We start from the raw sequence: 12,638 nt of genomic DNA, 5'->3' as shown, positions 1-12,638 counted from the left end.
ACCTCTCACACATAGGCTATGGCTGTCATTTGTCTGCTGGTGTCACTGCTAAAGATGTAGCATCAGTTTGCATGCCTGGTAAAAGATGACAACAATCTTATCTGAGAGCTTCATTCAAAGGTGATTTTTTTTGCTGTGACTGAGGCTCAGACAAAGAGTAATGTGTAAATGTTTTTGCTTGAAATCCAATGATACGGTATAATTGCATGGAGTTGCCTTTGATCCTTTTCCATATATTGAAAACCACCATTCCTTTGATCTGACTTTTCCCCAACCACGATGGAAGGACATAACAATGTGTGTCAGCTGACAGTTAACCAAGTTCTCACTACACAATGAAATAAAGGTTAAACACCACTTTCTATTCACTGTTCATCTTTACATTGTGAGAAAGACAGGCTTTGGTTTGGATATAATAGGTAATGTCTAACAACATGTTTTCCTTCAGTCAGATCTATTGGCCTTTCCTAGGGATGAGACGCTGACATATTCTTGGAAGGCCCCACAACCAACACCACACTCTCCCCCCCAACCCCCCCTATTCCCCATCCCTCCCAGAAAATTCTGTTTCATTCTCTGACCAGCCATGTGCTTAAAGGCTGTTACGCTGAGCTGAGGAAGGTGATCAGAAGTGCAAAGAAATGTGACTTTTCATCAGTGCAGATTCAGTGACAATCATTGCTTCAATGCAAGAAGGATGAAAGGCAAAGCCCCAACAGGTGAAAATTTTAATTTGGATTTTACTTACCAGTTTTTCATAACACTATCTTGCTGACAAATTGCTACTCTAACCTTTGAATTTTGCAAACTTTGCAATGAATTCACGAACCATTCCCCTCCAACATGATCTCCTAGAATACTAGTGGCTCCACACTGCTCCTTCCATCACGGTCGACTCTCTCCTTTAACTCTTTCATTTGACCTTTTGTACTGCTTTCATGCTTCCAGTTGTTAAATTGTTTTAAGAAGGTCACAAGACAGCATGGTTCACAGTTTATTTAACTTCGTTTATATTAAATTAAAAATATATTTTTGACAGATTCATGTAACAAAAACGAAGAACAGTCTTCCAATTGTACAGCATAGATGATGTCTAAGCTGTAAGATGCTGCATTATATCCCCACTAGTTTGACAACACGTAACCCAAGCACTCAAGTGAACGACTTAGGAAGCAGGCTTCCACTGTGAATGAGCATAGAAATATCAGTAGCTGAAAATGAACATTACCATTCAAAAGAAAAGAGCTTAAAAGGCTAAACTAGTCACTGAAGAGAATTTTAGTTTTAAAGTTAGTTATTAGTATTGCAATGGTGCGAAATACAATTGTTCATTTTAAGCTGGATTTCCAAAAGCTAATTAACAAGACATCACATACGGAGCTAAGGCTTCCTATAGCTAAAGCCAAACGCAGAAGTTAAAACACATCACATTAACTAGTGCTGTACACATAATCATCAGCAGTTCTACAATGCTGTGAATTAAAAAAACTCCACAGTTCAAATACGTATATACAAAACAACCCTAAAGGGACAAGTATGCCTCAAAGAAAACAATTCCACAAATTAAAAGCAACAATCTCCCTTATTATTTACAAATGCATCTAACCATTTCTTTAACAATCTATAAAAAATACTATTCACATTTTCCGTGTAATGTGGTGATTGCTCAGTATCAACAGTTACTCAGGATTTCATTAGTCCACTCTTTAAGCTGCAGCAGTGGTGCAGGCTGAGGAACCGAATAGTGCCTTTATCAAAAGGGAACACCTTCACTTTACGCAGGGTACTCCAAGCGTGCTTCTACAATTCTGTGGTCATCCCAAAAATTATATTTTGTCTTTAGAATTTGCCATTCAGTTCCTCATTTATCTACCAAACCTCCATGTGGGACTTGATTGCTTTAATAAAGGGACAGGGATTACAGACCAGGCTGGCGATTATCACCCAGCATTCTCCATTGGAAAATGTTTAACAGAGTGAGTATTGACAGGGTGGGAGCTCGAGTAGGATTTACAGCAGAGCCTATTTTACAGCAAACAGTGTCTATTTAAACTGAATCTCTAGGCACTATAACAAACAGGGTTTATTTAAATAGAGTCGCTACAAATTGCAACAAATAGAACTCATGACGAAAACTACAGCAAAGTCACCCAATAATAGCAGGATTATTTCTCCAACAAAAAATAGTGAGTGGGGAATAACTCCATGATATAAATTATGTTTGTGAAATCAATCCCAGTCACTTACAGCAGTGTGGTGTCCAGGCATGATTGATAGGAGAATTTCCCAAACATCTTTATTCTGGCTGGAACTTGTGGACCTCAATATTCAATCATGCCCTCAAGAGAGCCTGGGAAGGGCAAGGATTTTCAGATGGGAGCAGACATTTGCAGAAACGAATGACATGATGTCTTTTAAAGTTTTTCAGCAGGTTTCTTGCCCAGCAGTCAGTCTGATTGACAGACCAGCTGTCAGGCAGGAAAGCTGCTGGAGAACAGATGTCAGGTAAGTAGGAGATTGCAAGAGAGGATAGGATGGATGGGGTCTGAGGCAGGCGGAGAGAGGGAGATCAGGGTTTTCAGGGCACCAGGGGTTGTGGTGCAAGGGGAGGGTGGCAAAGATCCCACGGTATGTAAACAGGTTTAGCTTGTTAGGCCTGGGGTACACTTCTGCTCCTCCTGGCCCACAAGCAGTGCTGAAAATGCACTTAATCATGGGCCTATCCCTTCTCAACCCCAGGAACCCCAACTTCTATACATGAACAATAGAAATTCTGTTATGTTGAGAGTGATTGGTTGCCTCCATTTAAACTGGAAGTGGGCAGTTTGGGACTTGGTATGATATTTAACCCGAACCTACCCTGCTGTCACTATATGCAGCCAATATTTAAACAAGGAACTGAAGGGGCCCGGGACAGGAGCCTAAAATCGTGAGGCCACTTTCCTGATTTTCCAGGAGTTCCAGGTGGGTGAATCATCTCTATGTGTACTGTTAAACTGGAGTGGCCGGGGGAGGTTAAGAGACCAAAGGGTTAAAAATATGGGATATGTGTTCTTAGTAATTCATTTCCATTGTCTGTCAATTGAAATAGAAGGGTTAACATTTTTAATAAAAAGGGGGCCAGGGTTTCACTTGGGCACATTTGTGACTAATAATATAAAGTATTTAATCCCAAAACCACTATTGGAACCAATAATATAGCACCTTACAGGAGGAATTACTGTAATATTAGCAGTAGTTGTGTTGTAGAGGGATTAATTCAAATATTCTGTTGTGGGAGTGGACTAAGTCAAAGTTCCAAAACAATCTAAATTCATTGAGAATTATCATGTTGGCAACAACTCTGAACACACACTTCTCACAACAATAGAAAATTTCAAGTCTGTTCTCAGTTTTGCTGAAGGACACTGTGATTTTCCATGTTCAGGCTGAGGCTACTTTAATGATAGTGTGACTGAACTTGCTTCATGCAACACACAGCGGTACATCAAAGCCTTTGACTTTTGCTGATGCCCAGTTAGATGCAGGAAGCCTCCATGAAGTCAATTAACCAATCATTTCATTGATTGTGGAGTACAGAAGCTGAATTATCGCTTCATGATCAATCTGTTTCCTGCCATTACACTTACTGATTCAATGGCCCCGATATTCTTCAACTATAGAATGGTGCAATGGAAGATTTCTCTCTGGGGATTGTGCACTTACACTTTAAATCCCAGTAATGGTGGTAGGAGTGAGGGGGTGTGTGATGGTTGTAGGCAGAGTTTAAGCCCTATCTCACTCCCTTCTCTGAACCCAATATCAAGGGGACTTTGTCTGGAGAAGTTCCAGGCTACCCTAGAAGATTCCTAGATGATAAGCTGAGAGCAAGAGTGGGCTTCCTTTTAAGGTAGAAATCTATTGCCTTCCCCCTGATGTCTGCTTGCTCCATTGGAGACAGAAGAATAAAGCAAGAAAGCTTTCTTCAGATCCTTTCCAGACAAGACAGGTTTGGTGCTGCGCTGACACTCTGGCTGTGGGTGCCTTACATATCCACACAACCTACCCCCCAGACCATGGAAATAATCCCATCAATACAATCTGGGACAGGGGTTCTGTCAACAGGCAGGTTTTCGGCCACGCTTGCACAAGTGGCAGAAAACCACAGGAGCGCTAAACTGGAATAGAATTTAAGTCAATCTGGCTGCCAGCCAACACAACTGCTGGCAGTCACCATTTTGATTGGCAGCCATTTTAAAATGGGGAAAAAAACTGCAGAAATGAGGCCTTCGTTATAAAACAGCAAAATCTGCCCCTAGGTTTTAGGAACAACTGCTTAGCAATTTCAATATGCTGAATGATATCTTGCAAACATTCCTAATGTTGCACCCCCAATCTATCTAAGTTGGTGCACATTCACTATTAATAAAAATGTAAAAATACAGAAATATGAAAAGGTAGATAATGTTAAAAATGTACCAAGTGGAAAGCAATATGTACAAGTGTAGTATACCAGGACAGTCTCAAGAGCTGTCTCAAGACAGTCAAATAGTTGATGTATTCATAATAATTGTATAGGCTCAGCAATACAATGGTTAGTTGGTGCAATAGTCTGCATGCACTGTCTAGTGCTGGTTATCTCAGTCACCTTACTGAAATCCTCAGTGCCAAGTACCTTTCCGGAAATGCATACATCAGGCAAGTGTACATCCCCTGCCTTCAGCATGCTAATGTGTTGGGTTGCCCATTAATTAGTGTACTGAGTACCACTAGCGCTCTCAGGTGACTCACGATCAAACAGCTCAAAGTTAAAATTCTCATCCTTATGTTCAAATCTCTCCATGACCTTTCGTCTAGCTATTTCTATAATCTCCTCCAGCCCTACAACCCTCTGAGATCTCTACATGCCTCCAATTCTGGAGAATGAATCACCCTTACATTGGTGGCAGTACTTACAGCTTCCAAAGCCTTAATCTTGGGAATTGCCTTCCTAAACGTCTTCACCTCTGTCTCTCTCTCTCTCCTCTAAATTGCTTCTTAAAACCCACTTCTTTGACTAAATCTTTGGTCACATATTCTAATGTCACTTTATGTGGCTTAGTGTCAAATTTTATCTGATAATTGCTTCTGGAAAGGGCCTTGTGATGGAGAAAAGCCACAAGCCAGCAGTTACTGTTTTTCTAAGTACTTCCAGAAACCAATATCATATACTTAGCCTTATAAGGAGAGGTTGACACCTCATAGAAAGTAACATTTGCCAAGGCTACTACTTGCACTTGGAAAATGAACAGCAGTCAGTTTTCATTAATAAAACATGACCTATTACTTTACCCTTCTTTCCCAAATGCTGACGTCATGGGACGACGATCAGCAAATGCAAACACAAAATTTTGACCAGCTTTGGGCGTGTCCTTTCACTGCCTGTTCATGTTAAAATCAAGATCAGTGCAAAGTGGGATGGCAATTGACAGATACCTCACAGGCATTTTAACTGCCAGCCCGCTCAGTTCCAATTGGCGGGTAGTAATACAATCACCCCTACAGGCATCTATGTAATAATGCTGCTATTGAAGTGTCGGAGGAAAATTAGAGAGTCAATTTGGTGAACAGTGAAAACAAGCACTAAATGTTATGCTAATAAGACACGCCTGTTTGAAACTTTGGTTGTATCACTTAATTTTGGACCTAGTTGCTAAGTGCCTTCATTTGAACTTGCCTGGAAGTGCTAAAACACAGAAAGCTGCAGGTTCCGCATTCAAGTGCTGACCCGAAGCAATTTTCGTGAAGCAGTAAATGTGAGCTCCAAACACCCACTTCTATTGAAGGCGTGGAGCTCGCTGGCTACAATGGTAGCAGATTCAGGCTGGCTCAGAGACTGAGGGAGAGAGCACATGGGTTCTTGGACTTGGTGGCAGAAGTCCAGAGGAAAAGGGATGTTCTGTACCAGCAGTGGGGAAGGAATCCATCCCCATCCCTAGCAAGGTGCCAATGACAAAGTATCCCTTTCTCCTGGTGACTTTTACAAGGTGCCCAATAAGATAGACTAGCACCACACATTTTAGTGAAGTTCTCAAAGAATTTTCAGGATAAATGTTGATGAAGTGTTGGTGAAGTCTTGACAAACTGTCCCAGAAAGTCTCCTCAATGTGCTTCAAAGGTTTTCTTCAAACCTCCAGCAGTAAAGTGAACTGTAAAAGGTGAGTATGTCTCTAAGTGCTCAAAATTCTAGGCAACATCTTGCTCATGCCCAATCAGGTGGTTGATGTTAGGAAACAATGTTAGATCAAGTGTTATCACTAAATTGCCTTGCAGCCTTGTTAATGAGAATGAGTAGGCAATTTATGTGACATTAGCACCTTAATGATCATCTGGGTGGCAGGTCCGAGTGTAAGCTTCAACTTCTTTAGCAAGATGATGTCTTGCACGAAACCTGGGTTAAACCAGTGCTTCAGTTCAAGACTCCATCTTGGTCACTACGGAGTGCCCAAAGGAGCCGTCAAAAATCACCACCGTAATACTTTGCATTTCTATTGCACTTTAGAACATCCTGAGAATGCTCCAAAGTGCCTCACAATCATATACAGGTAAGGTGACCTCAATAAAATGATCTTTCAGTCAGACTTTCATAAAGACATCTGGTTGTTGAAGTCAGTAATTACCTGAAAGGACAGGTGCAAGCTGTAGACATGAACAATACAAATGAACCCTTCTCTATCCATTAGTGACATTACTCTCTGAAATTAAAAGTGCCACCAGTAAACTGAATTTGAGAAACTGCAATATGGTTGGGGTAAGTACTACATAGAGCAAGGTTATGGTCATCAAAACATTTCCAAACTCAAACCAGTATGACTGATTATTAATAGTTCCAGTGAATTCTCAATTCCTTTAGGTCGGAGTTCAAAAAAGAGAGTCAAAGTGCATCTTGCTGAAGAGATTGCAATGGAGGTCCAATGGGGGTTGGGGAAGTGCCATTCACAATCAGCAGGTAACATTGCCAACATTCAGTTCATGGCTAGTACCTGCATACTGAGCCTTTGCTCACTCCCTCTGAGATTCCATTGCACATTCTTACACCTAGCCAATGTAACAGAGTCTGACCTTCTCAGTAGTGGCAATGCCAGTATCGCACTGACACTTCTTGACTACTAAGCTATACTTAAAAGTGAAAGATCAAGGCTCAAGGTGCAGGACCCCACTGAAGTTAAAACAAAATGAGATGGAAAGAAGGGGTAAGTTACAATCGTTTAAAATAGCAACTAGGTTGATGTTTGAATTTTTAACAATCTCTAAAATGAAGGAAAGGCTTGGAGGCATTTTGCGATTTTGAGGTTCTGATAAAGAACGTGTTAGATAAGACGGTGTGATAAGTCATGGCTTTATTACACTGAGGCTTCAAGTGCTACTCAATGAGACCATTCCCCCAGTGCTTTCTCCTTGGCCCTGCAATGTTTTCCAAACTTCAACGCTAAACTAGGTTATCAGTTTTTAGCTGGTCAGGTCATTGTTGTGGTGTGGTCAAAAAATACAATAATTGCTATTAATTTCTGATTACTCTAAATGATAGATTTCTGCCATGTGCATTCTATGTTTATGTCTTTAATGGTTGCTTGGAAAAGAGAGATGCGACAGGTCTGTTTGTAACTACCCTCGGTGCACAATGCTGTCAGTAGTTTTACATCCTTGCGTTAAGACTATGGTAAGAAACACCATCTAAAATGTGTGAAGCTGACAGAAAGCTATCCTGAGGTACAGTCAACTAACTGTTACATTTGATGTAATTATCTTTATACTGATTACTGGCAGCATTGGATACGGACAATCAGCTAATTCTCTTAACTTTTCTCCTGCAGTGTTACATGGTATATATGCTAAGTGATTCAATAACCAAGGATTTCTGACAGGACACATAGGAGTACTCAATGTAGCTACGAGCAATGGAGATGACGCCAGCTTTGTGGTAGTAAATCCTATCATTTTCATATTCATAGTATGATTTGTACATCAGTAAATCTCATTCACAATCCCATATTTCCTCATTAACCAATGCTATCCATTGTCAGAAATCTCCCCAGTCCTGTCTACCTTTTGGGTGGAGAAGGTATATAGGCGCCCTGGAGTAAGTATTTCTTGCTTATCACCAATCAGAGGCTGTAATGTCTGTTGTGTCATTATGGGTGGTGTGAATATATTTGGAAAATTACTTTTAAATGCAAGCTATTAAACAGATCATCTACATCCAGGAACACAAAATGGACTCTTGAAAGTTAGCATCATAATAGGGGGGAAAAAATGGACAATTAAAATATCTTAGAAGTACAGGAACATAAATTGTTGGCTGGGGCCAGCTGACCCAGATTGTAAATAGATGCTGCATTCCTTTTTAATGTTCAATAGTACCGCAGTATAGCCTTTGGGAAGACTTGTAATATATCATTTCTGGACAGCAATGCTACAGAGCCAAGTGGTGATCATTCATTTGGCTTCCGATTAACCTTATGGCTTAGGTAAAGAGCAAGTGACGATCCTAACACTGCAGGAAGGACACGTTGAGATTCCAGCACTCAGTCATTTTCAGTTAGAGATAAGAATGACCTGTGAAGCTGAATTCAGACTCACATTCTTTCACAACCTTTCTATTAGGATATATAAGCCTCAGTTCTGGTGACAAACATTAAGAGATACAATTGCCTGAACCAGCCAGTGTGTGTCGTCTGAGCTCCAAATTGGCCCAAGTTGGTATTTGAATGATTGAGAATACATTCAAAGTTGGCTCTGTATTGGTAAATGTGGAATCTGTGGCCTCTCTCTGGCTCCATCCCCCCTCTGTCCCCATGACAAGATACCATCTTCTCCTACATCCTTTCCAAAATGTCTCGTCACAACACAAAAAAAAGATTGTACCTATTTAAGCAGTGTCGGCAGAGCATCCACACTAATGCTGGAGCTACCACCCGCCATTTGAGGGCTGTTGTGTACCTGTCAGATTGAGGCAATGCTGTACAAAGCAGCGCTATCATTGATACTTATCGTATCAATCCCAGTAATAAACGCAATTGGCAGTGCTGATATGTGCTTATCAAAGACAACATGCATCCTCCCATTAAGTTCTCGGTTATAAAAGAGTTTCCCCAATCTATTCCTTAGAATTAAGAACGGCTCTGTTTGTTTTCCAATATTTCAAAAGTTATACATTATTAAAGTATATTTAAGTACAAAAAAGAATTAAGAGTTCTGCTACATATCAACTGCATCTTCAAAATGAAGCCTGTTACAGACTTCACTGTTCAATTGTTCAATTATATAACTAACATCTGCATGGGCAATAAGAGGTCAATCAAAAGGCTTGTTACACGCCAGCCAGATCAGGCCAGCTCAGGCCTGGCTCAGCTCCATTAGCCCTTGCACCTACTTTTATTCTGACAGGCTAACAGAATTCAACCCTATTCCCACTATGGTCCATTGCTGAAGAGGGTCCTGGCAGTGGGTGCTAGTCAAATGAGCCCGAAGCATTTTATACCCAGATACCAATTCAAAATATTTGCAGTTCACCAAATATGGAAACAGCGTGCAATCTGAAAAAAAAACAGATTCATACTTTTGTGCAGATGGTTTGACCAGATCTGTGGGTGTATGTACTGGCTAGCGGGTTACATTTTATTGGATGATCTTTCTCTAAGGATTACTAGAACTTCAGCCCATCAATGTTATGAACTCCTGGTTCCTTCTACACCCTCTTCCCCTCCCCCAATGACAGTAAAATTTAAGAGGCCATTACACTTAGTCCCATGACTGCAACCTTCCAAAGCATCTTGTTGAAGGTCAGTATGGAAGGTCAATCCCAAAGAGCTACATTTTTGGCATTTCCACAGGAATCCTTCATTTTGCTGGTTATAACCATATTGCTTTTAAACAGGTGCCGGTTAGGAAAAGTCCAAACGGACCAGGACTCAATTCTAGCAAATAGAACTTTCCTTCCATTCAGACACATTTTGCCAGTACTATTGCCTCAGACATACTCCTTCTAGTCAATATTGAGGATACAAGTTTGTAGTTTGATGAGGAAATCCAGCAGAACCGGAATTCCAAGTGCTGCGAGGTTACACCACTGTATTCCGCTGTCCATATGAAGGCAGTACAGTCCCTGGCTTTAGTGAGAACTCTGAAAGATACTCAGGGTTCTCTGCTACAATAGGCTTGATGCGTCCATTCTGCTTGTAAAAAAACTTTGCGCCGTACTCCTGCAGGTACTCAGGGTTGTGCATGGCGGTTTTGGGTGGGTAACTGTGGTTCCAGTAGTCAGGATTGTCAAAGGCCTTGTCAACGTTTTCTGATATGGCGATCTTATCCTGCAAGTATTCTGGGTTTTCAACCACATTGACAAAAGTGTTGAGATAGAGGGGCTCATTCACATACTCGTCCTCTGTGGTCTGTTGCCCTTCTGGGACATTGTGGTACTCTGGGTTGTCCAAAGCATGGACGTCACCATTTTTCCGAAGAGTAACAAATGGGTTCTCCTCCACTGGGTTCAGGTATTCTGTGAAGAGGTCAATGAAATCATTAAAAATCTGCACACTCTCATAGAGAGAAAAAAAAACTATAGCACCTTTCCCATCCCCTGTATATCCCAAAGCTCTTTACAGCCAATGAAACCTTTGAAGTGTGCTCACTGCTGTGATGTAGGAAATGTGGCAGCCAATTTGCACACAGCAAGCTCCCATAAACAATATTGAGATAATGACCTTGGTTTAGCGATGTTGCTTGAGGAATACATATTGGACAGGATGTCAGAAAGTACTTCCCTGCTCTTCTTTGAATTAGTGCCATTTGATCTTTAACATCTTCCTGAGAGGGCAGATGGGTTCTCAGTTAAGCGACTCATCTGAGGGTTGACACATTGGACAGTGTAACAATTTCCTCAGTAATGCCCTGGAGTGGCAGCTTAGATTTTGTGTCGGAGTTTCTGGCGCTGGATTTGAACCCAAAACATTGGCAACTTGAGCACAAGCTAACCTTGAGCTACATACCTAGCATATGCTTTCTAAATAGCACATTGAAGCTAAGAAAGTTAATATCCACTCTAACAGAAGGAGGAAAGAAGGCCATTTGGTCCAGTGAAGCTCAATCGTATTAATACTTCCAGCCTAGCATTTACAGACTACATCTCTACCAGCCCCTGCCTGAGTTTATTCCAGACATTTACCAGCCTTTTGTGTGGTTTCCTTCTGAAGTATCTGATTTTATTTTATTCTTTACTAGTTTATTCCTGATCTCTGATCACAATAGTTGTCAAATAGGAACAGGATTTGACCATTCAGCCTGGTGAGAGTGTTCCACCATTCAATTTATTCATGGCTGATCTGACCCATATGACTCCACCTATCCACCTTGCTTCTGAAATCCTTAGTGCCTTGTCAAACAAAAATCTAACTATCTTAGTTTTGTGATATTCAATTGACTCACAGCCCCAACAGCTTTTTGAGAGAGTGAGTTCCAGATTTCCACTCTCCTTTGTGTGAGGAAGTGCTTCCTGACATCAGTCCTGAATGGCCTAACTCTAATTTTAAAGCTATGCCCCCTATTTCTGGATTCCCCCGAGAACATTAAAGGGGGATGAGATGGAGATAGGTAGAGGGAAGGCAAATTGACAGATTGGACAGAATTGGTTCATCTAGCAGGTGGGGAATACGTGAAGAACAATCCTCGGGAAGCCTCAACTCCCAAACAGTGGTTTCCCCCATGTTAAACTGTGGTGTGCATTCTAGTTCCTACTGGGCCTGCTAGAGGGGTAGTATGAAGCTGCCAATACTGCATTTTGTATACAGTAGTCACCCTTGTGAAGGGAAACCACGAGGATCACTTCAATAGAACTAAAGATAGGCAGTGAAAAGAGGCTGCTGATTTGCTTTCACCCCTTTCACCCTATTGCACAAAGTCAAAATCTCCTCCGTTCTGTGCAATATTAGTGATGAATATGTTAATCTGTTTGCACAAATCCCTTTGTCCACTATTTTTAGTTAGGAGTTAGTAGCTTCATCCATTGGGATGCAAGAAGAGTTTGAAACCTAGTTGAACTCAGGTTATAGTGTCTCTCTGGGAGTGGGAGTATGATGCACCTATGGTCACGCTAATGGTAAACTTTCAATATAAATATTGATTCAATAGCACCCTCTATTGTTAGGATGCTGTGGTTGATTCAGAGCATTAAGTACACAAAAGCTTTACAGCATGGAAACAGACCATTCAACAACAAGAACCACCTACATTTACATAGCATCTTTAATGTAGTAAAACATAACCAAGTGCTTCACGTTGGTAGCCAATGGTGGAATGATTAAAATTGGGGGTATGCAAGAGGCCAGAATTGGAGGAGCACAGAGATCTGAAAGGACTGTAATGGTGGAAGAGTTTCAGAGATAGGGAGAGGCGAGGCCATAGGGAAGACATGGATGAGAATTTTAAAATGGAGGTTTTACAGGTCTGCAAACACAGGGATGATCAGTAAACAGCACTTGGCATGAGTTAAAATATGGGAGGCAGAGTTTTTGATGACCTCAAGTTTATGCAGGAGATGGACCAGAGAGGAGAGCATTGGAATACCCAAGCCTAGATGTAACAGAGGTATGGATAAGGGTTTCAGCAGCAGATGAGCTGAGGTG

At 41.2% G+C, this 12,638-nt stretch overlaps 1 protein-coding gene across 1 annotated transcript in view; it reads right to left on the bottom strand.

Annotated features, from left to right (window-relative positions):
* Positions 1 to 873: 873 nt before the first annotated feature.
* Positions 874 to 12,638, bottom strand: part of LOC144686417 (receptor tyrosine-protein kinase erbB-4-like) — a 974,945-nt gene continuing 963,180 nt past the window's right edge. Inside the window, exon 30 of the mRNA XM_078551583.1 lies at positions 874 to 10,516. Coding sequence (XP_078407709.1) covers positions 10,080 to 10,516 — 437 coding nt within the window. The 3' untranslated portion in view covers positions 874 to 10,079. The remainder of the gene's footprint in view (positions 10,517 to 12,638) is intronic.

This window comes from Cetorhinus maximus, chromosome 11 (assembly GCF_964194155.1).
Source record: "Cetorhinus maximus chromosome 11, sCetMax3.hap1.1, whole genome shotgun sequence".
Classification (NCBI taxonomy): Eukaryota; Metazoa; Chordata; class Chondrichthyes; order Lamniformes; family Cetorhinidae; genus Cetorhinus; species Cetorhinus maximus.
Note: the sequence above shows the minus strand (reverse complement) of the source record. Positions and strands in the feature narration are given on the sequence as shown.